Source organism: Python bivittatus, unplaced genomic scaffold (assembly GCF_059951505.1).
Source record: "Python bivittatus isolate LINGU-HERP-01145 unplaced genomic scaffold, Pbiv_v1 ctg000020_np1212, whole genome shotgun sequence".
Taxonomy (NCBI): Eukaryota; Metazoa; Chordata; class Lepidosauria; order Squamata; family Pythonidae; genus Python; species Python bivittatus.
In genome coordinates, this window is record NW_028277030.1 from 35,614,300 (window position 1) to 35,640,922 (window position 26,623).

A 26,623-nucleotide genomic window follows, 5' to 3' on the forward strand; every position below is an offset into this window, starting at 1 on the left:
TGCACAAAGGTTTGTTACAGCAGCAATATTAAAAATCTAAATCTAAAGTCCTCTTTAATATTCACCGTATCATCATCAATCATAGTTCTAACTACTGTCTCTTTACTTAACAATAACCTCTATTAAACTCAGTGACATCTCTGAGATGTGAAGGGTTGATGCTTTATTTCTAAACTACAATATTTTTAAAAAGAAATGAATACTTGCAGCCAGTTATAAAATAACTATAAATATTTATCTTGTTTTAACCTTTATTTAATTGATACTCTCTATGTAAAAAAAAAAATCTGGTTTTGGTAATAATCTAACCCTTAAATTTATTTACTGAAAGGATGGGAAATTCTGTTAGTTGGCTGAGTAAAGAAACTTCACCAAGCTGGGCCTTCTTGGTATGTTAGGATACAATTTCTGTCATTCCAACTGGTCATATTGAAAGGTGTCAGTTAAAGTCCAATACATCTGGAAGGCCTTCCCAATCCATTCCTGGAAAATAGTCTGGAATTATATTGTTCACTGCTAGAAAAGAGGCCTATGAATGATTAAATAATAATGTAAACTCCAAGATATTTGGAGGGCTGATAACAGGATCATGTCACATGGCATTTGATCACATGTATAAGATGCAACTGTTGAACTATTCCATTGAGTTCTTCCTCTCAGTAAAAGCAGTGAAGAAAGGCAACTGCTAATGTCATTCCTAATGTCAGATTAGGAAGTCTTGCTCCTTTCTCTTGGTTGTTCTCTTCCAAACAAGCAAGAGAAAGGAGCTACAGTTTGCTCTTAATTTCAGATTCTTGGCTGAGAAGGATGAACAGAGTTTTTGGTCACAGTCAACAGATCTTAGGAGGCCCCTGCCTTGCATCGCGCAGTCACTCCTGCTGGCAGGAGGAGCTAAATGAGAGTGAGTTCTTATACAGTTTGATGCAACAAAAGATGGGCTAAATAAATTAATTCATTATGGAACAATGCTAGTCTTTTTCGTGTTAGATATATATATATATTTACTGACACTTAGGAAAATGGCTGTTGTGTAATCAGTTTCTATTACACCAGGAATACTGAAAAGTTGTTTTAGCAAAACTGTTTCACTGGAGGCTTAAATATACTGTATCCTAACAGGATCACTGTGTGAAACCATTTGGATTAATTTGCAGCTCAGTAACACACACAAATACTTTAATCTGGAATGTAGTGCTGCTCTTAACACTTATTGTGACATTCATTTCAGAAACATTAGAGCTCTCACTTTCCAAATAACGTTTTCCTCCCACTCCTCAACAACTGGTCATTTTGACTCTTTGCAGAACGCAATGCCAAATGGGTGTATTTTTACAGTGTGACCTAATGGTGAAAAGGCTGTGACATGATCCTATTATCAGCCTTCCAAATACTCAAAAATAAACCTGCTGCTGAGTCAAATCCAGAAGGGGTGATTTTTTAAATTATAGGACAGCAAGAGAGAATAAAATTGGAGGCTCTGAATCAGGAGAAGTATAAATACCATGTGTCCTGCTTTTTTCTGCAGCTACTGTCATAAAAAAAGTCTCACCGCCTAAGCACAGTCCAGCTGCATTTTTACAAGTTAGAAATGCCCTAATTTAAACTATTGTTGATACTTTTAAACTGTCCTTATTCCTCTATGGCTCATTATTTACTCTTCTGTAAAATCACATTAGAATGATCGGAACACAAAATGTGCAACTGGCACACCTGAAGCAAGAGGAAACTCTCTGGGAATGAAGCTGTTTTCAACTTTTTAAGATGAACTGTGCCCATCTGGGATCACAATAGGTGCACATGCACTTCAGAAGTTCTTATAGGATCTTTTTGTGGACTCACTAAAATAGTGAAATGTTATTTTAAAAACTTTTCAGTCCAACTGTATAGGAAAAGAAAATGTCAGTCTTCAATCTCATTTTTATTGTTTTGCAAGTTAGACTTTAGAAGGAAGGAAATATTGCATTTACGGATATGTTACAAACACTCAACTCCAAACTAGATGGAAAAAATATCTTCAGAAATGGATCCTAGATCCTTTTCATCTCAGAATAATATGCTTGTAAATATATTGTACCATAGTGCCATCTACTGTACAGATGCACATTTTAAAGTGGCCCGAAATTATTCTTGCAATAAAGAAAAACATTCCAGGAAAAAAAAAGAAAAGGAGGTGGTGATGGCACACTTTTGCCAAGGCGCAGTATAAATCAAAAGAAAAAAACACAAGTTATAAAATTCCATGCAATAAAATTAGTTCACAATTTAACACCAACTGAGATAAACTAATATTTGTAACTAAAACAAATCTAACACAACCACCATATGTATATTTAAAGGAATGTCCTCTATTACTGAAAAGCATATTACACATCCACGATTACTGTAAAAGTAATACAACCTGGACGCTACCAATTTCAATGGAAGGTTCAAATAATCAGGCCCCACATTAACCCACTTTTTTTTTTTTTAATCTGCGCTCAGTCGTTACCGACTCTGCAGTGACTGCTTGGACGAGTCCTTGCAGTTTTCAAGGCAATTGTTTCGGAAGTGGTTTGCCAGAGCCTCCTTCCTAGAGCAGAGCCCAGCTGGCGAGCGCAGGAGGCGGGGTTTCCGTTGCTTTGCACCCTTTTCGGGCGAGCGCGGTTTCGCGCTTACTGGCAACTGCTTCTGACTCCTTTTGCAAGGCGCCGCCAGCATTTTTCCTCCCACCGGAGTGAGAGTCCCCATTTATCTACTCACATGAGTTTTCAAACTGTTGGGTTGACAGGAACTGGGGAGGAAACAGGAGCTCACCCTGTTAACGCGAAGGCTGGACTCGAACCGCTGAAGCATCGACCATTTCTGGCCGGCAACTTTCAGCATCATTAAGCCGCCGCGCCACCACATCCTTATTATTATTATTATTATTATTATTATTATTATTATTATTATTATCCAAATGAAAAGATCCTCAGATACCTTTTAAAGCCCCTCAAATTTTCAGAGAGATGAAGGGAAGGAGGCAGCTGAGTCCAGAATCCCAGGACAGTCTCTCTTGCCCTGGAACAGGAAACAAGAAGAGCAACATAAGGAGCAAGCCAGGTTGCAGCATGAAATAAGGGCAGGTTGATACTGGGGGATTGTGAACAGAGAGCTGTAAACATCAGCAGCAATTTTGAATTGGGCTCTGGCTCAGAGCGGGAACTTATGCTCTGAAATTTGAGGAAACACGGCAATATTTGTTCTTAAACCAAGTTGTTCAAATGAAACTATAAATGAGAAGTACTCAAAACTTCGGTATAAAGGAATAGTCATGAATTAGACGACAGATTTAGTTTACCCTGAAGTAAATGTACTTGTACCTGCCACCTTCAAACACACCTCTGTGTTTATTCAAAGAAATGTCCCATTGGTTACTTCCAGGTTAAATCTAAAAGGACTCTAACTTTGAAGCATACCCATAAACTATACATAGGGACACATTGCTTACTTTATTTAGACGTATAAGAAAGAAGTCATCTGCACCCCCCAAAAGCAAACTCATGCTAGTCAATTTGTAATAAAGGTACTACGGAACTAGGTATACTGTATCTGAGTTGCAAAAATCTGCGTGAATCGGTCAAATTAGGAGCTAGTACTCTGCCAGTTTTGCAGCTCAGATCGGAAAGCCCTACAGGAGCCGAACTAAGGTTTGTTTTGACTGTGAGGATGAATCTAATCACTGGGATTTGTAAATGATGCTTTATCATTCAAACAGCTCCGGGAGCTCAATTCTGATGACCTCTCTTCCACGCGCGGGACTAACTCGAGGCTAACCCAGCTGAGCAATCAATGTTGTACCCACCCCGACTCAATTCTTAAGTTGAACGCATGCGTCGCTTCAGAATATGGAGGGTGGGTGGGGCAACGTATCTCTCACCATAGAGATAGGAAAGATCTTCTTTCGATCACTGTTATTATCTCTATGGCTCTCACCAGGCGACCGCAGACCGGATGAAAGAGAAGGCCTTGCTTCGCAATGCGCATGCGCCCGTAGCAGAGGGACGTTTAAACGGTGGCGCGGAGTTCGTTAATACCGTTTAGTTAGAATGGAGCTTAACAACGGCCGGCCTGTTTTAACAGGTACAGACATGAAGCGAGCGCGGTCTTTGCCAGCTTTCCCGACGCTGAAAAAAAAGGAGGGATGTGGGTCGGAAATAAATGCGGCTGTTGTTAACCATTTCTTTCTCACGTTAGCTGTGCGCGATTGTAACAACCTTTTTTGGGTGTCGAAGAGGTGAAAGGGGAGCCTGATGTATGAAGAGTTGGTAGTTTATAACTAAGTTGGAAGTAGCCGTGCGCACGTTCATCTTTCCCCAGTCTGTTCTTCACGTGTGTTGAGACCGCATTTCCCAGAATCTCCGACGTGGCTCTGGGCCACGTTGACTAGGAAATAGCACTTATAGGGGAAACCTGTTACACAGGATGATTGCGTTCTTCCTTTCCGACATCCTAAGTCTGTGTGAAGTAAGCTACTGTGGCACAAGTAGGCGCTCTTTCCAGCCTTTCTAAATGCACACGGACTTCATCCTGCCAGGAAATATATAGAGATACCTATGTTAGCTGTATTGTAAGACGCCTCCTTGCTTCCCTAGGGTCACATGCTGCAACAGGCTAGTGAGGTTTTCTCTCTGGAAAAGAATGTGTTTAGGTTTTCTGTTGGAAAAAATAATGCACATGGAGGTGTATGTACATTTTAAAAATGGTTCTTTTTCTTTATCTCTCATAAACCATTAATCATTAAAAAAAATCTATGCATTGTAAAAACTACAAATTGATGTTGAAGATTGTAGTCATTGTCTAGTGAAGAAATGTAGTGCTTACAGTTGCAGTAATGTGCCATTTCCTTGGCAGTTCTTCTCTTTGATCAAATTACTGAGTTGCAACTATGCTGGTGTCCACCAATTTCATTATTTTTCCTTGACATGGGTAGGGCAGAAATGACACTGTATGCCACTAAGTAAGCCTCATCTGCAGCCAATCCATTTAACATCCAAATGCAAGAAACTCTTAACTCTTTAAATGTCAAAAATGTGGAGGTTGTTTCTTAAAAATTATTTTAACAAACAAAAGTGGAAGTACACTTTAATGATAAAGGCTTTGAAAACAGTATATTATTTTCTGCAATCCAATTTTGTCTTTCTGAAAATGGTTTTGGAATAACTACATGACATGATAGTAGAAGATAAGTATGTAATCTACTTAGGTTAAAATTACATTGAATTTAACATGCCTCAACTTTGGTCTTGGCTGCTTATGAGAAAGCAAAGTATGCTATTCAAATAATTAAATATTTGCATATGCTAGAAAGCAAATAGTTTCCTTATTTTTATTTTTGTAGAAAGTGCTAGTCCCAAGAAAATATGGATCTCCTGTTAAGATTTCTCTTATAATTGCTTTTTAGGTGTTGTAGCATATGTTGAAGTATGGTCATCCAGCAGAACAGAAAACTACTCAAAAGTCTTTATTCAACAGCTTCTTGATATGGGAGCAAAAGTAAGTAACTAAGCTGGTTGATACATGCTAGTCCATAGTTTTATTTAACCTTGTTTTGAATAAAGTACAACATGCATAAATATAAGGCATGATTTAGAAACTGCAGAGATCACATTCATATGTACTCTAAATTTAATCCAAGCAAACTATGTTGTAGCTGAATATGTGAGTAAATAGGCCACTCTTTTTGAAGGGAAACATAAAAGTTGCTTATCTGCAGCTTACTTACAATTTTCTTCTGCGGATATGGTACCTAAAACAACAAAAATGGGAAAGGAATTATTGCTTTTCAAATTTAATTCAGTTCTAATCATATGGGGGATATATATAAATAGGCAGATACTGAAATGATTTCAGGTATCACCAGTACCTTCCCCAATCTCTGCTGAGATGAAGGAACCAAAATAGTTGCTCACCAACAGGCAAAATCTTTCAGTAGGCAATTTCTACATTAACAGAGATGGGGATAATTTAAAAGAAATGGAAGCCAAATCGAGTAACTTTAGAAAGTTTTAAAGTGATATTTCACTTCAGTAATACTTCAAGTAAAGCACCCTTCAAAACTACTTTGTGAAGCAACTCAGCCACTTGTTTTACAGAGCAAAACTATCATGTTGCTTGCTTTCATGTTGTTCCACACCTCTTCTGGATATTGGAGATGCCAGAAAGCAAATAGTTTCCTTATTTTTGTTGCTGTTGATTTATAACACCTTGCTCGATAAAAGTTCTTGAAATTCAAAAGCTGCATGCTATTTTGTGACCTGAGATAGCCTAATCTTTGATTTGATAATGCCTCCATGAAGTCTTCGAACAACACTGTACTCCAAACACTGGACTGCAACTAAGGCTAAGTAATTTCATATTCCTCTTTTATATATCATCCATTTCTTTCCTTTTCTTTCCAGTTACTCTGTATAAGGTATATACATCCACCATGGCTATTCTTTATCAGGGTAAGCGCATACAAAACTCAAAAGAATAAGAAGTAGTAAAAAAAAAAAAAGTAGGAGGTAATAGAAAAGGAAATCTAATTAAAATTAGTTCATGCCAATACTATTCACCATATCTTTCCATACTATCCTGTTCTTGCAAATTATCATTGTGTCCACCATGTACATATACTAATTCATGCATCATCTTTTGTTCTTTAAATTTAATACTTCCCTCTCTTTGAGGGAATGTCAACTCAATCCACCCTTTATTTTCTCAGTCTTCTTCTTCCTCTTAGCCTATTCACTCTTCTTTAATAGATTTGTAACATTTGTTTTCTAATTCTTTATAAAATACTATGTTTGTTAATAGCAGCAGCATAATTACCATAATATAGCAACTGGGACTCAAATCCAGATGGAAAGCACTGGAAATGTATGTGCCATTCTCACAGATAATTCAGTTGGTTCCATACACCCATTTTCCCAATGTTCCTATGCAGTTCAACCATCCTATCACAGCTGTGCAGTGATGGTCTATTGCATACTGCCCTCAAAGGCCTCATTTCAGGATCATCCATCATGTGGAACAGAGGACAATGTAAACTTTTCCAAGGTTTTATATTAGGAACAGCTGCCTTAGCAATAAGAATTTGGCATGTACTGCTGCTAGGTAATGTGACCTTTCCCCATATTAACCCAACAGATTGCTCTGGTCATTTCAATACTTTCAGCTGTATCAGTTGCTGCTGTTGGCACTTAGGTGGTCTGTGGTCTTTTCCCAGTAATCTGCTGTCCCAAAGATAGGGACTCAGATACAGTTGGTGAACTTGTGAGTAATACCTATTGAATGTTAAAATAGCTCACGTGTTTCTTACTCTTTCTCCAGGGGGCCATATCCTGTAATTCACATGTTCTCATAAATTTGTGCCTAATAAAATCCAAAATATTGAATATAGGTAACTACATGAAGGATGTGGGCATCCAGAACCCTAGCATTTGAAGCATATTTTTAAAATATATGATAATGTAAATAGAAAATTAATAAGAGACCTGATCATTTTTATGTTCTTAAGTGAGAGTAACAAAAAACAAATTCATCTATATGTGTTTTTTTTAGATTTTTTTATCCCACCTTTATTATTTTTATAAATAACTCAAGGTGGCAAATATACCTAATACCCCTTCCTCCTTCTATTTTCCCCACAACAACAACCCTGTGAGGTGAGTTGGGCTGAGAGAGAGTGACTGGCTCAAAGTCACCCAGCTGGCTTTCATGCCTAAGGTGGGACCAGAACTCACAGTCTCCCAGTTTCTAGCCTGATGATGGAAAATTGTTATGCAGAAGGTGGAGCAGAAGTGAATTGTGTTGCTGCAAATGATAAGTCACACTAGTTGAGGACTGTTGGTAAAATTTAAATACAGTGAAATCATGATTTAAGTGTCTCCCATTGTACATACGGGATGCAATGGACCACATTTCTGTCCTGGCATCCTCTAAAATACTGGACAAGTTCATTGCATCTGAAGTGGTTTGAGGCAGATATGTTTAAATTAATTTTAGTTCATCTGTGACAATGTATGCCATTAGTGTGAAGTTGCCATTACACAAATGATGCAACTTGCCATGAAGAATGTAATTTGCAATTTAGTGAATATTCAGGAGTAACAAACATCCCCTCCTAATTGGTTAACTAGAGCAAGGTTTTGTCACAGATCTGGAAACCTAAGGCAAGATGACCTTTATGATCCCTTCTAATCTCAATGATTCTGTATAGTAAGCCTTCTGAAAAATAATAAACCTTTTTTCTCTTTATTGGATACAAACTACTGAAGGAGTTAACAATTGTCAGTTTGTTTTAAAAACTGCAAATTCCCTTTACCTAGTAAAATAGCACATAAGAACTTGTCATTTTTCAATAGAAATGAAGAATTTAAAATATTTTCAGGAAGCATTTCTACAGTAACATTATAAAGTGCTTTGTTCTTTTCTTTTGTAGATTTCTAAGACTTTGAATAAGCAAGTTACTCATGTGGTCTTTAAAGATGGACTCCTGTCTACATGGAATAGAGCTCAAAAGGCTGGAATTAAACTAGTGTCAGTGCTTTGGGTAGAAAAGTAAGTATTAATGCTTAGAAATATACCAAAGGAGAAAATATTACAAGAATAATATTAGTACAATCAATGTGGATTTCAAATATCCCCAGTGTATAATAGTTTTATATTTGAATGGAATGCAAGGAATAAACTATTGGCTACAACATTGAGTTGCTCAAAAGGGACTTATATTGTAGAGGGCACATTAGCTCAGTGCATATGCTTGTTGTTGGAAGTTTCTAAATTCATTCTTGAGCCTCAACCACTTTGAAACATTGTGGGTAAAAAGCTGTCAGAAACCTTGAAGAATTGCTCGCAATCAATAAATTACTAGGCAGTGCTAATAATACAGACAAGGTAAAGCAATGGTCTGAATCACTCTAGGAACTTTGATAAATATATCTTGCCAATTGAGAAGTTGTGTGGTAGAATTAAGTATCTTAACTACAGATATGTTTGAAATACAGCATTTAGATTTCTAATCTTCTAAGAAAATACTAGGCTATTATAGGCTTAGTTAAAAAGATGAATTTCCATAATAATGTATTTCTTAAAGTTCTTAAATTGCATTACATTAATCCAGAAGTTAGCTTAACTCTCCATTGCTGCTTGATTAGTGAGCAAGCCCTATAGTAGTTACACAGTGCAGTGACTGATTTGTTTTATGCATCATACATCCTATTCATAAAAACTTTATAAGAATACCTAAACTGAAGCTTACTACAAAAAATACAAGAAAGAAAACCAAATTCAGTTTAGAATTACCACAAATTCAGTTTAGAATTATGATTTGAACTTTTATTGTATCTGAAATCCTGGGACTCGTTGTGGCATGTAAGTTTTCATCTTCACTAGTAAACTATGCCAGATCTCTTGTGTAGTATGTCACTAGATGTCACTAAAATCCCATTACTAGTGTCTTTGAATTTTTTTGTTGCAATTTCATGTTTTCATAGCCTTACAGGTAGTCCTCATTTATAGACAGTAATTGGGACTGGAAACTCCATGGCTAAGCCACACAGTTAAAAAGTGTGACATCACATGACTGCACCGGCTTACAACGGCAGTTACAGCAGTCCCAGTTGCCATTGTTAGGCGAATCTCACATGGTTGCAGCATCCCAGGGTTACATGATCATCATTGCCTGCCAGCTTCCCCATTAACTTGTCAGAAGCCAGCAGTGAAGGTCGCAAATGGTGATCATGTGACAGTGGGATGCTGCAACATAATTGCAAGCCAGTCACCAAGCGCCTGAATAGCGATCACATGACTACAAGGATCCTGTAACAACTGCAACTACGAGGACCCATTGTAAGCCATTGTAACTTTGAACAGTTGCTGAACCAGGGGATGTTAAAGGCGGATTACCTGTAATTATATACTAAAAGCTTGCAAATTAGATATTGTCAAATTTATGCCTGAAAGAAGCACTTCTTTTTTTGTGGAACTCCTTGTTGCAGAATGTTCTGAGGTATAGGAAGATGCAGGCTCAGTTTCCACAGAGCAACACCATTTTTTTCTGCTTTCTAGTGTTTTCTGTGAATTCAGAACATCTAGAATGCAGAAGGTGTTTCTGAAGGTTACTAAAATAAACTTACATGCAAAGCAGGGAACAAATCTGGCCATTTAAGCACATTTTCTGTTACAATGTGCTATTTCATTCCCCCTGCTATTTCATTTTCCATCAGTGTTCAAATATATAGTCCTTATTGGTTAACTGGGGAGGGTTCTCTTTATAATTTTGAGGATAGCTTTTTTTTTTAAACTTCTGAAGGTCTTGGTGTTCCTTTGTTTTCTAGAACACTATATACATCTTAATCTAACACTTGAGTACTATATTAGTTTCTACAATTGGAATCTGTCGAATGATCTTGTTTGGGATACTATATTGCCAGTGTCTCTTCCTCCATTGTATTTACTTTTGTTCCTCTTTTTTCTTGGGGAGCTGGAAGTACTTTTGCAAATTTCAGTTTTCCAAATTACACTGATACTCTCTTGTTTGAGGATGGTGCCATTTCAGCTACAAAAAAAATTGTAATAAAAAAACGTACTTTTGGTATAGATGCTCCCCCAGTCTACCATCTGGAAATTACAATAAATGTTGTCAAGTACTGCATGCTATAGGTGATGAGCATTTTTTTTTTAAAGCTTGACCACTATTACCAATCTTTTCATATATGGACTTCCGAAAAACCTTGTAATGATAGTGAATAGCACTAAATGGCATCCACTGGCTCCCCATTTTTTAAAAAAACTGGAATCTGCCATGACTACCAAATCTTATCTGTTGGTACCTGGAACATTATGTAAAATTCTGGGTTACTGACTGCTGCCTAAATAGAGATGTGAAGATCCTGACAAAATTGGACAAAAAATATTTTCCTGTTCTTTTTATCTAGAAAACTGGAATAATTGGAAATAAAATTATGAAATATTTCCCATTATTCTAATTTTGAATTAAACTATTTTGGTGTGAAATAAGTCTGTATTTAGAAATACACCAGATCAAGAAATAACACATTAAAAGGTGGAAAAGCATATTAAAATATAGACAAAATTTTGTATTTGTATTCTGAACCTTTTTTCATTTTTTAAATTAGTGCGTTCTCTCTCTGCTTGATACGATGGAGGATAACTTTATACCTTTCTTTGTTTTACTACTACGCTGATGGTTTCTTCAGCTTCAGTATTCACTCTTTGCCTCCCCACTTCTCTTAAATAGACAAAATAGATGTAATATTCCTTAGAGTTTGAGCAGCTTGTAGCAAATATTAAAAACAAAGTTTAAAACAATTTTAATTTATAATAATAATTTATAATAAAATGAGAAACATTTTAAAATAAATTTATCTTTATTGTCTGAATAAGTGGTATTTTGGTAAGCAATCCAAATTATATGTCATACATTTTACAAAATAACAAATGTCTTTATATCTGTAAACAGTATTAAAAATTAAATTTTACTTTTTTTTTTTTTTTACTGGTCCACTCCCCTAAAAATACTTATACACCTAGTCCTCACTTAAGGACCCTAATTGGGACCAGTAACTCTGCCACTAAGCGAAGCAGTCACTAAGTGGGAAATCGTGTGACCATGACTGTGCTTTGTGGCTGGAAAGAGAAGACTACTCAGTTTCACACCTTCAGCTTTTGATTGCCTCCTAACCACCCCCCCCCCACCCTTTGGAATTACTTACTGTCTTGTACACACTGAAAGCAATGTGATTATGCCAGCAGCCCAGGGCTAGGAACTATGGGCACAAACAGCTTACAGTACTCCTTGAAATCTCTTCCTCTCCAATCTCTCTGCTCTGTGAGAGAGGGAGAGAAAAAAAGCAAGTGATTTCTGTTGGCAATCTCTCCTTTGCCTGACCTTTCCCTCCCCCAGCAGAGCGGAGCGATTGGAGAGGAAGAGATTTCAAGAGAGTAAGCTGTTTGCTGTTCTACACATCAAGAGCAATGCAATCACACCAGCATCAGGAAAGTGTCAGGCAAAGGACAGATTGCCTACAGAAATTGCTTGCTTTTTTCTTCCACCTCACCCCCCCCCCATCACAGATCAGAGAAATTGGAGAAGACGACATTTCAAGAGAGTACTGTAAGCTGTTTGTGTAGCACATCCGTGGCTCCCAGCCCTGGACTGCCAGTGCGATCGCATAATTTTCGATGTGTAGAACAGCAAACAGCTTACTCTCTTACAATCCCTTTCTCTCAAACTCTCTGCTCTGCAAGGGGGGTAAAAAGAAAAAAACACAGGTCAGGCACAGGACAACATGTCCTGATTGTAATAGTGATCACATGACTGAGGGATGCTGCAAAGGTTGTAAATGGGCCGTACATTAATTTTTTCAACACCGTCGTAACTTTGAACAGTCACTGAATGAATGGTGGGTAAGTGAGGACTACCTGTATTGCTTCAGATTTCTGGAAATTTGATATCTTTACATCTGAAAAGATAGTTGAGTTATACTCTACAGTTTTCCTGAAAAATACTGTTGTACAGTAACCCAGTGAAAGTCAATATTTCAACAAGTATTCAAATGCTTTGTGAAGTATTTAATTATCAGTCTTCACACAAAGCAATTTATATCCAGATGAGTTCTACAGAATTGCTTTTAAGGGTCTCTTCATGCACTTATGTTTGGAAGTTTTACACTTGTATAATTCATAGTCTGTGACTAGATTTCCTATAAGGCATCCATAGATTATGTTAAGTGCTATAACCAGACTGTGAATCCTTGGGAAAGACAAATAGAGAGGGAAGATATAATCTCTTTTGCAATTATTTTGCCTTGTTCCCTGTTACTGACAACAATGTTCAGTTTTCAAGTTTGCCCTGGTTGATTTGGTTAGATCAAGCATGACAGAGGATTGGAACTTCTTGGCATGCTTATAAATATGAAATTAACAGTTATGTATGGCAGAAAGAGTTGCTGTAGGCAACTGGGTGATTTCTTGAGTTTTCAGAATTGAGGTAGTGAGCCAGAAAAATGTCAAATCAAGGAATGCTTTGTTCTATGTTGTCTGTAACTGAAATTTTGATACATCCATGGGTGGGATGGTGGGGAAGCAAAGGCCTTCATTTCTTAGAATGTAAAGCAGAGTCACTGACCTGACTGACATTTAAGTCACACTAAAAAGGCTTGGTCTTGGGCTCCGGCTGCCAGCAATACTAAGGAGTATGATCCATATCCTTACAGATTTTCTATCTAGTTTGTAGCCTACTAACTTTTTTAGTTGTGTACTCTATCTTCACTCAACTGAATATGAATATAGCATGTTATTTCTAATTTGACTTTTACAAGCAAACAAGTGGTTTATTTGTTGACCTGGATTTTCTGGGCAAGCTGTGCCTCTTTGGGGTCTTGGATGTGGTAGAAGAAATAGATCAGAAGTAGTCTAAAGATAAGTAGCCATGCTATGAAATTGAGTATGATTTGTTGGAATATTAAAGTTTTCAGTCATTCATTGTTAATAATAGTAAATCTGTTTAATTCTAAACCAAATGTATATTTTAATGCTTTCTCAGATGCCGAGAAGCTGGAACACGTGTTGATGAGTCATTATATCCTGCAATGAATACTAACGAAGGGTTGCCTCAGTTTATTAAAAAGGTCTGTTTATATGTAGTGACTTCCTAATTATTTTAAGGGCTGTCCTTAATTTTATTTCAGATTGATCTTAAAAACCTTAGGTGAGTGAAGGTTTAAAACTGACTAAGAACTATCCCAGGTCCCAATGTACCTATGTGAGACATGGAATTCAAAAAGAGTAAATTACTGTAGTCTGGTAGCCTGAGAAGATTTTTTGGTAAAAATTTAATTTGATAAAATCTGTTAGGAGCTACTGGTTGCCATAACCCCACTCAGCCTTTCTTTTGGCCTCAGTTTTTCATTTGAAAATGTAGTGCGTCATGTGGAGATGCTTCAGCACATGTATTAGAGTGATGTGTGAAAATTACCTTTTATTTCCTTAGAACTGGTACACTAAGGAGAATTCTGGTGTTTCATGTTAAAGAAGTATTATTTCAAGGCTTTCAAATCAATGTAATGATTCTTTATTTTGTAGCACAAATGCATGCAGCCCAAAGATTTTTTTGGAAAAACTCCAGAGAAAAATCGGAAATTACAAAAGAGAATGGAAATTATGGCTAAAGAGTTAGAAATGCAAAGAGCAGTAACAGGCAAGTATATGATCCGTTTACAATGTGAAATCTCTTCAGCCTTTTCACTGAAAAATAATGCTAACATGTTGTGAAACTTGAGCATAGTTTTCATAATAGCTCTTTGAGCTAATGTTAAAAAGTGGAGGGCCCCGCTGAAATATATACAGAAATATAAAGAAGGAGGGGGTAAGCCCTCTTTCTTACCTGCATCTACTGAAATATTTGGGGGAAGGGGAGAGAAAGATGGACACAAAGAAATAAAGCACATTGCACCTTTTTCCCTCACCAGTTCCCAAATCTCTCTTCTCATTATCTCACCTCTGCCCTAAAGGAAAGATTAGGGCCAGGCAATGTGCTGAGTCTTTCCATGTTTCTTTGGGGAAGAAAGAGTTCAGCTGTACACATATATGATAAGAACCTAGATGGCATCTTGCACACTAATCTTTGGTACTTGCTGGAGACAGAAGAAAAGTCACACATACCATCCATGAAGAACATTCGCTTTGAATGAAAAAAAGGTGATTTTTAACCCATTCTCCAGAATTGTCCTGGAAAGTTAAGGGGAACATACAAAGCCCACAATTTAGCCTCTAGACCCTTTCGTACTGTGGATTGCTATAGGGTATTGCAAATCAAATAACATATTTGAAATATTTTTTCTTATAGTTTCTTAGTAGTTTTTTTTAAATGTTATGCTAATCTAGAAGCAATCTATATATAAAGTAAGTTTTCATTCTCCAAATTCTGTAGATCATATTCATATCGTTCCCTCTGATTCCAAAATTAGGCAACCAATGTCAATAATTATATAGCCCCACTTGACTACTAAGAAAAAATAAAAAATAAGACCATGCTTACAGAATTACTAACCAGTTTTTTTTAAAAAAAAAAAACAGGAGTATCTTTTAAAAAATAAGAGTATCTCAAAAAATAAGAGTATCTCAATCTTATATAGCCCCACTTGGCTACTGAGAAAAAAGAAAAAATAAGACCATGCTTACAGAATTACTAACCAGTTTTTTTTAAAAAAAAAACAGGAGTATCTTTTAAAAAATAAGAGTATCTCAATGTTGTTGAACATGCCTTTGTAATGGATTGTTGAACTGCAATAAATTAGGTATTTATAATTATCCACTGCAGGGAAAGGAACAGACTATTCTGCCTAGTTGGTTGGAACTGGCCAAAAGCTTTATCACTGGAAGGTCCTAATATATTGCAGCAATTTATTGTAGATCTCTCTTGTTTAGATTATTTTTAAACTTTCAGAATGTTACAAAAATATCCAAGTGCCAAATGTTACCTTTTCAAAATGTTGTTTTGCTTTGTTTATTTCTGCTTAAATGTAAAATCCCATTGATGATTTGCCATTTTTAGAAACAGACATGCCAGTTTTATTATTTGAAGATGATGGTTCACTGGCATACAGCCCAGCAAGTAAAATAAAGTATCAATGCAGTGCAATGGAGAGAAGAATAAAGGACATGAAGGAGAAAAGAGAAAATGTTTCTCCTACTGGTATGATGATAAATGCTGTTTTTTATTTGTAGGAGACAGAAATATGTTCTTTTTTTATTGCTGAGTTTTTCTCAGTATTGCTTCCATTTTGCCAATATTTCCTCTCCCCCTCCCCACAACCTTGCTAGAGAACTGGCTGTTAAATTGAAATTGAATCTATATATTCTTTTAATACTGTAGATAAATGCATCTGTTTTATGCCCTCAGACTTATTCTAGCCTGTTTCATTTCACTCATAATTTGAACAATTATAAATAGAATCTCTGAAACAGCAGGATAAGCATATGCTGGAATGTGCTTTTTTCTCTAGACCCAATTAATTAATGTTACTGATTTTTATAATCAAGCATATATTTTAGAGTAGGGCATGGGGGTAAGATTTTATTACTGTTCACTGCCCAGAGTCATTGTTGAGATGGGCGGTTGTATAAATTGATTACATAAATAAAGGTTTCTTCAGTTGTGGCTGCCACTGCCATAGCAGAATGAAAAAATAGAAATGCTCAGCAGAAGAAATGGAAGTAGAAATAAAACTGATGAAAAGCTTTTAGATAAAACTGAAGTAAGGGAATGCTGGAAGGAGTATTTTAGAAATTTAAATGGGAATGATACTGATATGTAGAAGAATGGAATTTAAATGAACGCTATAAATGTTGTATTCAAGCAGACATTATGAAAAAGGACATAAATGCTGTGAAAACATTACAAAATGGTAACACTGAGGAGAAAATAGTGTACCTAGAGAAATGTTAAAATATGGGTGCAGTTTGCTTATGGAGTAATTGTGTGATTTTTTAAAAAAATACAGGTAGTCCTCGCTTAACAACTGCACGTTTAATGACAGTTTGAAGTGCTTTATGACCTGTATTCACATGATCATCGCAAACCATTGCACCACCCCCTGTGATCATGTGATCACGATTTGCAATCTTTTTTATGATGGTAGTTAAGTGAATCACCATGGTCGTTAAGCAAATTCTGACAAAAATCATCCATGGGGAAGCTACATTAACTTAACGGCCACGTGATTTGCTTAACAGCCACGCAATTTGCTTAATGAACATCGTAAAAATGGTCTTAAAATCAGGTACAGTCATGTGGTGATTCACTTAATGATCTCCCCACTTGACCATTTTCCAGTCCCTGTTGTCCTTAAGCGAAGACTATCTGTAATGTGCAGAAAGGCTGAATTCGGTACCTAACAATTAGGAGAATTCTATTACTGTTCCCTTATACCAGGAGGTATCATGTGCAACTTGGAGGATCTTTTTTAAAAAACAAAAGCCTGATGAGCATTGGCACAGGTAGTGTTTGGTCAGAACGTTCTTGGTTTCCTCCTTGCTTTCCCTGCATAAGCCCAGTAAGTAGTCGCAGAACTTCTGTGATGCTGTGATTAATTATTAAAAGTATGTGGTATATTCATTTCTTGCCCAATTCTAATCCCACTATAATTATTAATTTTCTTCATGAAGCATCATACAAATTCATTTATCCTTTTAGGGGTCACAGTACTGTAAAATTTGAAAATCCCTCCCTTAGCCAAAGGAAAAGGCAGCAAGGGTGAATGTGAAAACTACAGGGGGGAATCAGTTTGTTATGTGTCTGGTAAGGTGTTTAGCAGAGTTCTGACTGAAAGGGTACAAGAGATGAATGAGCCAAATTTGGGAAGTGAAGTGCTTTATGCAGGGCAGGGTATGTGCAGCCCACATTTTTGTGCTTCCTCCTGTCACTGAGAAATGTATAAACTTGAGAGAATAAGCTTATTGTATGTTTCTTGAGTTAGAGAAAGCATATGCTAAAGTGAATAGGCTTGGATTATGGAATGGTTTGCTTCAATATATAGAACTGAAAGTGTGTTGCTGAATGTGGTAAGTGCGGTATAACTGGATTGAAAATAAATAGAATGTTTAATGAATGATTCAGTATTGAGTGATGAGTAAGATATGGATATGTGCTGTCCCTTGGGGTTTTTTTTTAATTTTTTTTTTGTATTTATCAATACATGTACAATAAATGATTGTGGCAGAGTTAGAAGTGTGTTGGTTGGAGATGTGAAACTGCATGTAATTTTGTATGCAGACGAGGTTATGTACAAAGGAGAATATAGACACAGTAGGAAAGATAATTTGCATCCAGATAGGATGGAAAGCTATGGAGTGGTATAGTGAATAGTTTTGGTATAAAACAGTTTTATCTATGTGTCTTGTGCCTTTAATCTCTTTGCCTTATTATCTGTTATTCACTTTCTGTGTGATGCATACGTATGTATATATGTATATTTACTATAAGTTGGAGAAGGTGGCAGCACTTTGATCTGTGAGAATGTCTTCAAAGGAAATGCAATATATTGTATTACATTAAAATATGTTCATATTGTTAATAATCTTAAGATTTTTGGAATAGGTTTGAAAATAGAAATGCTTTATTAGCCTTACCTCAAGACTGTTCCTCTCTGAAAAATTATTTCTATTTATTTCTGTGATAACTTGCATAATATATTCTTAGGGATGGAAAGCTTTTTTCAGGATATTGGACAGATTTGATTTTATTGGCCTGAAATTGGAATTTATCAAGCTAACAAATGAATGTAGTTGTAAATAAATCTTTAAAAACCCATGAGATCATCGGTTAGATGAAAATATATCACTCAACTGACATATTAAGCTGAAGATATACTGTGTCTTTTGTGTGGTAGTTTCCTAGCTGTTGCCTGCTGAGCTCTTACCATGGCCTAGTGTGATAGCTTAATGCAATCTGTGCCAGCCAAATCCAATTTTAAAAATTTCTTTGTATTCTCCTGTCTTTTCACTGAGGACATAAAATACTTTCAGCATCTTCTAAAAAACCAGAATTTTAAAATTTTTAATACCAAAGCATCCAAAATATTAAAAGCACTGTAATCAAATGATGTAAGAGCATACATGTATTGAGTATGGAACTACATATTAGTATTGGCTTTAAATGTTTTTGTGAATTCCTAGTCAACAAAAATCTAATTACTCACATTTTAGCTTCACAGTTATCTCAGATGTCTGACTTTGGCCCTGCTGTTGTGTCTACAAACTCAACTTCAGCATTGACTTTAGGTAAAAGAAAAGAAAAGAAAAGCCTTGTAAATAAAATCCAGTATGCATAATAAATGTATGTATTCTAAATTTTCACATCAGAAATATCTGGCCATTGCAAATAATAACAATGGTATAAAAAATCCTTTTTAACGAGATGGGCGGTGGCAAATTTGATATATAAATAAAAATAAAATAAATAAATTATATATACAGGTAAGGAGTCTATGGAATATTTTATTACAGAAAGATGCTGCTGTAGACAATGTTAGTGCTCCTAGTATGCTTTATTGTTTTGATGTTCCTAGTACTGTTATTAGAAATAGCTCTGCTGATATAGTAATTATTAGTGTATGAACATGTATTTTTAGTTCTGTGTTTGAACTGTCGGAATCACCTGCCTTTTATTGCTGATCTAGAATTGATGTCTTGGCAATAATGTTTTCGCTTAAATCATGATATAATTTAGCCTTATATATATGGACAGAACCCCTCCCTATTTCTCTTCATGGCGCAGAGTGATTAAACCCAAATTCTTCAGTTAACTAAAGCTTCCTGTTTTGTCCAAACATGGAAACTGATTGCCCAGTTTGGAGGAACACCAAAAAAAGATGGAAGATATTGACGGCAGGATCAGACAAAAGAGAGCAGTTCTCATGAACTGTCAAGAAGATTTATTGGATATCTGTTTTATTTCTGCCCAATGAGTTTTGGAACTAAGTTCCTTCCCCAGGGCAATCTGCAAATATATAAAAACATATTTAAATGTGCTATTTACAAACATTTTAAGACATTTTAAAACAGAATGATTTTTAAACATTGAAATACCGAAGGAAACATCCAAACTTAATAAAAGAACAATCTACAGCAATGTAGTAACTGAGCTGACATTCTTCTTTTCTGTACAATTTGCATAGTTTAGTGTTTGGCAAGTAATTATTTGGCTTTTCAGGCTCCTTCTCTCCTGTCTTCAAGATGGTTGCAAGAAGGAAATTGGAACTTTCTGTTTTGAAGTCACCACTGTTTGTCCATACGCATGAACCTAAACAAACTGGTTATGGTGTATGGATAAGGCAGTTTCAAACTGCTTAATCTTCTTGGTTCAGTAAAACGTTGTTAACATTATGTAATTAGAGGCAGCCAGAACCCAAGATTACTTGATTAAATGGAAGATTACTCTGATCCAGATAATGAAACTTAGTATTAGTTAATTTAGAATGATGTGAGTATAAACTAGAAAACTTTGGTGGAACTGACCTGTTCTTTTAAAAACCTTGATACTTAATTACATAAATGATTGAATTCAGTATGCCAGAACTCCTTGACATCATCCCATGTCTTTAATTAAATATAATGAGATATGTTTGATATGCACATAAAAATAAGTCAGACCTAATTAGGCTTATTTCAAAGAAAGATGTAGTGCTACAAGAAATCATTTTTTTTCTGTAGAAAAATAATGAATGTATGGATAATGTAACATTCACCCACTGATGCTCCCCAAAATTGGTGGGGCTATAACTATAAATCCCTGAATTTCCACTTGTGAGTAGCAAAAATATTGTGTAAGAGCTAATTTGATCTTTGGACAAGTGGCACCAAATATGACAATCTTGTTATTACTGACTGTACAAATTAGTTGTAAGTGGCATTTCCCAAAGTATGCTAGAATGACTAAAGAACCCCTCTTCAAACCAGTGTAGCAGTTGTGTCCTTTGGGAAGCTTGTAGAGCTGCTTCAGGGATATGGTGTTCCCGTGCACAGCCACTTCCCTTCACTTTGCTGGAAGTCCATTTCAAAGGTTTTCCCTAGCTCTAGTGTTGTTGTTTTTTTTAAAAAAATCATATTCATTTTGTCTTTAAATATAAAGTGCGCTTTTTAATAATCTGTTTTCTGATTGCAGAACTTGAGACTAGTCACCTTTTAAATTCAAGTTTTGTTAATATGATCGGAAATCCTGAAACCGAGAACCTCGGAAAGAAATCAGATGACTATTTGGGTAATACTGAAAATGTGATGGATGTTTCCAGAGCTGAATTATGTAGCTCTTCAGAATCCACAAGTGACTCTAAACATGCAAGTGTAAAGCGATTGAGTGGTAAACATTTAAAGAAAGAATTAATCCTGCCTGATAACAAAGGATGTGATTTCCTTGTCAAAAAGTCAATAATTGATATGCCTTCCACCCCAAAGCGCAAAGAGAGTATTAACTGGCTTTCAGCCATAGCTGATAATCCCCTTCCTCAGGTGAACAACTTGGACTATAGAGTTTCTGCAGAAAATCTGATCCATTATGAACTTACTGAAAATACCAACAACAGTAATTCTGAGAATGACTTTCCTTCAGTTAATCTAACAACTAGATGTTCTCCTATTTGCAAACAACAAAAATATCATAGAAGGAAATCAAGCCTTGGACTGAAGGCCTCCACATTACATGATAAAGAACCTCAGAATGACTTCTTGCATGCAGTGCTCACTCCGATTAAAGATTCTACTAAAGATCAAGATTCTTCTTTTGAAGATTATTTTTCACCTTCTAACTGTACTAAAAATAAAATAAGAGCCAGCCTTCCTTTTCCATGTCAGCAGAAGTTACAGAATAAGGAAATCAAGTATAACTCTCGCAGAAGTAAATCAGATAATACGTTGCAGTGTTCTAGTCAAACAAGTGCAAGTTACAGCAGAAAGAGGAAAAGAATGACTGAGATTACTAAGGATGCGGTTACTGAGTTCATGCTATCTACACCTCTTCAAAGGAAAAAAACAGATGTAAACTGTATATCAAACAGTGAAAATGGAAACATAGTAGAAACATCAGACCGTTTTTTAAATTTCAACATTGAGGAACAGATCTTCACAGCCAGTTCTCCTACAGCTGGTAAGTTGTTATTGAAAGATAATCGTCCAGCAAAATAACACCAAGAACTATTTTAAAGTGTTTGAAAACCTTCACTCTAAAATATAATTGAGCGCAGAGATATTTTTAGAATCACATTTAGAAAGAGAAAATATTCTATGCATGGAATATTGTTTAAAAATATTAGGATATTTAAAAAAACACACAAAGAGATTAATATATGGAAGGAAAATGGAGTAAAATATCTGTCACACATGACTGATGATAGAAAATTATTCAGTACTTAGCACTCCATAAATGTAATCTTATGTTGGTTCCCTGAGTATCAACAGTTTTTTGCAGTGTTAATAAGAATTTTGAAGTGCCTCTTTAAAATGCAGTATAACAAAATTATTTCAATGAAACTAGGAAGTTATTAACAGTGGAAATTCCAAATAATTATACAATTTGAAAATTTGCAGCTGTAAAGGAAGGACAGTTTGTATAAAAAAGACTATATTTAAGTTTTCTGGACATTTTGCTGGAAGAATAAAACCTATACATTTTCATTTTAAATTCTTAAAATCCTATTTAAGAGTCTCAAAAATGAGTACACTGGAAATTTGTATACATTGTTATTTTACTGCTGATAACCACTGAGGCAAGGGCAATACAGACTCAATGAGGTTTTTATTACTAGAAAACATACTCGATGTGACTTTGTACAATAGAAATGCTGCTGTCTAGAAAAAATTATTTCTACATTTTAAAATAAGTTTTCATAGTTTAGAAAAAAATGAAGATTGATTCTATAAAATCTATTTATGAAGAAAGTCCTAGGAATAGGTTATTATGTATAAGAATTATAAATTTAGTGTCAATAAGTATCTTTAACAGCTGTTAAATCAATTATGAGAATAACTACAGTATCTGGCTTCCTAAATATAACTGAACATGCTTTTGCTGATGCATCTGAAATAGTGATCTGTACTTCGTAAGGTGAATACAGTGCCTTAATTTCAAGAAAAATACTGTGTGTGCATACATGTATAAAGCATGACCCATGGGGGAAGTGTTATTTAATCTTCAGAAAGTAAAATAGACTTTACATTTTAAATGTTTTTCAATAAAAATATATTAAGGCTCTGTCCACTGAAAAGAATTACTTTTGACTCAGTTTAAAAATGTAGTTACATCTTGAATGTTCTTTGAGGTTCTCTCCATGAATTAACTGATTGGTAAAGTAGGTTCTCTGTTATAAAATGATAGCTTTATTCTGTAGCATTCATGGCTTTTTGAGAATTCATTTCATATACAACCTTTGCCTAGAAAATATGAAACTTTTAAAAATTACATTTGTGACATCAGCTTTCAGGTGGACTTTTTGGAACCTGGTGAAATTTCAGCTGAAATTGTTGGCATATATATATCTACTTGGTGATATTTCTTTAAAAGAGAAAGCTATTCACTGTGCTTATATACTTGATTGCTCAGCATTCCACAGGCTGTGAAATTCAGTGTAATGCATTTCCAGATAACTAAGCCAAGGACTACAGTAGTTTGTAATATTATATATTTCTGTGCATGTTTATTCAGAGTTAAACTCAGGATCTTGATGTGGATGAGTTAATAAATACAGACTGGCTTATATGAGTCTTCAATCAGCTAGGTTCTATTTCATCTCAAATCAAGGATCTGATTATATATGAGTCTTATATGAGTCTTCAATCAGCTAGGTTCTATTTCATCTCAAATCAAGGATCAGTCGGAATTCAAATCTGATTTACCACTGGAAATTAAAACTTGGTTGTTTCGTGTATTAATAGCAATCTTGCCTTAAAAACTAAACTGACTGTAGCCTTCAGTTATGAAAATAATACATTTATTCTGGTCAGTGGAGGTAACAAATAGTAATCATTCAGAACTGCAGTGTTTCTTTTAGATGAATGTCCTTAGTTTAATATACTTAAATGGAATATGTAACGAACACTGACCTCAGCCTCTCCTCACACAGGATTCTAGAGGGATTGTGGCCACTCAACTTTTTATCTTAGACTATATACACAGAACCAGGAGTGGCATAGTCCAGCAGCACTAATTATCATAAGGAACTCCATTCTGTGTATTAAATACTTGATCTAATGTACGCATTATGGCTGCATTGAATCTTTCACATATAGGATAGATTACTGCTGTGCATGTTTCAAACAAAATTTGGAAGAAGAAGATCAGGCCTCTCACAAACACAGTATCTCTATCCTACTTGTTAGAGCAGCCACATCTGTTTTTTTAGGCTAGTATAGTAACCTGGAGGGAAAAAGACTTACTATAGTTGCTGTAATAAGTAGCAGAGAGGCGCTGTCTTGTGCAAATTGTTAAGCAGTTCTTCTGAACCACTGTTATATAATGGTTAATGTGTTAATATTCGATCTCACACAAAACACAGATTCCTTCCTTACCTCAGCAGGAGTATTAATATTTTAACTATTTATAAATCTCATTTAAATATTTTGTATATATCTGCTTGGATATAAAATGTGATATATTTTCTATATAATGTTTTGCTACATAAATACTTTGGATTAATAAAAATATAGTTGAGGACTTTGTTTATCTGAATTGTGCATTATTGTATTATAGTGTGTGCATGCTGTTTTTTCTACCTGCAAATCCAGGGCGTAATGGGACATAATATAATCACTGAAGCCATAACAGTTCCAATTATGTTGTATATATGTATGTCCTGTTTACTTAATAGCTTTCAATATTAAAAAAAAAATGTATCATGTCATTGGCAGAGAGGTACTGCCATTTTACATGTAGCATTATCTTTCTCGAACATGTACTTTTTAGGCAATATGACATCAAATTCAATAAATTAGAACTGAATATGTATATTTATACAAGATTTGTGGACCTGTTGGAATCTGGGTTCATTTCTAATCTAATCCTTGTCTTTTTGAATAGCAATACTAAGTCACTTAATCCATTCATTTGTCATCATTGCACTGGTAGCAGTTACTTAAGATTATGTGAAAAATAAATGTCCTTTTTAGCTATAGCTGTCCATTACCAGGATTGATTGTAACAGATCTACATGTCTATTTTACATTGTTCAGCATTGGAGCCATGTTTTCCCATGCTCATAATGCAAAAGCCTAAGTCTGATGGAAAGATTAATAATACATTTCCATTTTGGCACAGTGCTATATGTCAAATACTGGCTAAGATTTTAATAATCCCAGTGCCCAGATACAGCTTAGTACTTTATGAATAACCATGGTTTCTTGTAGAGATGAGGTATATTTCAATGTTTGAAGCTTGCTTATATTTGTGTTCAAAGTCACTATGCGCTTACTTAGAGTTTGGGGAAACAATTCTGAAATAGACTCATAAATGCTAAAGTGGCCAAATCATGCCGAGAAAATGCCATACTCCTCATACTGTTTTCACTGACTAATGATCCCTTCATTTATACCATCCCAGTCTTAGAGCACCAATACACAATTTAATTTTTTTAAACTTTTTCTCTCCCATTTTTTTCAAACCTAAAAGGGTTGTTCTAGAAAAGCTTAATACATTTTGGGTAGAAAAGTTGCTCAGAGAATAGTATGCACAAGTATTAATAATGTATTTACAATACTACAGATACATTCATAATACAGACAGTCCCCTACTTACGAACGGGTTATGTCCTGAGAGGCTGTTCGTAAGTCCAACAAGCAAAAAAAACCATGCACCATTCGCACCTTACATAAGCAGCAGCGTTGATGTAGGCGCTTGCAGCGATGGCATAGGCGTTTGTGGAGATGGTATAGTCTCGTCCTCTACTTTTTTCCACCTTCCTGAAGAAGTGGTCCAGTGAACTTTAGGTGGTGGTCTTCCTCTTCTCATAAATGATGCTGTAGTACTGGATTGCATCATGGACAGCTGCACACACCTTGGTGAAGCACGCCACATTAGGGTCCTGCATCTCAAACAGTGATAGTGCTTTCTCAGTCAAGCTGAACTGCTCCGCCGCCAACTTGGTCTGGAACTGCCTCAGTGGTTCGATCTCTTCCTCTTGTTTTCGCTGCTCGTCCAACTCCATGAGGTCTTCATTAGAGAGGTCCTCTGTGTAGTTAGCAGTTCACGAAGTCCCCCTCCTCCAGGTTGAGCTGAAGCTCCTTGCTGAGAGCAACCAAGTTGCCAATAACAGTCTGCGACTCCCTTTTTGCCGTCTCAAGCCCACAACAGCCTTGAATGAACTGAGGGCATAGATATTTCCACACCCCGTTCATGTTTGCAGGGGTAGCCTCACACCAGGCTGCACTGAAGTTCTTGATGGGCTTGTAGATATTGTAGGACTTCCAAAACTGGCGCAAGATCATCTGTGAGTCCACTTCGGTTGCCTGGACTGCCTGCCTAAAAGTGCGCCGATGATAGTATTTTTTGAAGGTTGCTATCGCTCCCTGGTCCATCGGCTGCAAGAGGGAGGTGATGTTGGGAGGCAGATACGTAACCTTCACATTTGGATGGAAATTGTCCAAGTAAGGAGGATGACCCGGGGCATTATCCAATATCAGCAGAATCTTGAACTCGATATTTTTCGCGTGGCAGTACCTCTCCACTTCCAGGATGAAATGATGGAAAAACCAGTCCTCGAATATGACAAGGGTGACCCAAGCTTTCTTGTTAGCCTTCCACATAACAGGAAGTGAGCTTTTTGAGATGTTCTTGAGAGCTCGTGAGTTCTCAGAGTGGTAGACTAGCAGCAGTTTTAGGCTCATGTCACCAGAAGCATTGCCATCTAGCAGCACAGTTAGCCTATCCTTCGTAGCTTTGAAGCCTGGCATGATCTCCTCCTCCTTGTTGATGTACATTCTGTCTGGCATTTTCTTCTTAAAGCCTTGTTTCATCCACACTGAATATTTCCTGAGGCAAATAACCATCTTCCTTGATGATCTCCTTGAGGGGTTTCCGGGAACTCCTTGGCTGCAGCCCCATCTGCACTTGCTG

The 26,623-nt window shown here is 36.0% G+C and overlaps 1 protein-coding gene across 1 annotated transcript in view; it reads left to right on the plus strand.

The window, feature by feature from the left end:
* The first annotated feature begins 4,052 nt into the window (after positions 1-4,052).
* MCPH1 (microcephalin 1) overlaps positions 4,053-26,623 on the plus strand; it is a 122,985-nt gene continuing 100,414 nt past the window's right edge. The window contains exons 1-8 of the mRNA XM_007433959.3: positions 4,053-4,101; positions 5,423-5,514; positions 8,444-8,562; positions 13,571-13,655; positions 14,110-14,224; positions 15,581-15,721; positions 18,733-18,807; positions 20,690-21,667. Of these exons, the coding sequence (XP_007434021.2) occupies positions 4,068-4,101; positions 5,423-5,514; positions 8,444-8,562; positions 13,571-13,655; positions 14,110-14,224; positions 15,581-15,721; positions 18,733-18,807; positions 20,690-21,667 (1,639 nt within the window). The 5' untranslated portion in view covers positions 4,053-4,067. The remainder of the gene's footprint in view (positions 4,102-5,422; positions 5,515-8,443; positions 8,563-13,570; positions 13,656-14,109; positions 14,225-15,580; positions 15,722-18,732; positions 18,808-20,689; positions 21,668-26,623) is intronic.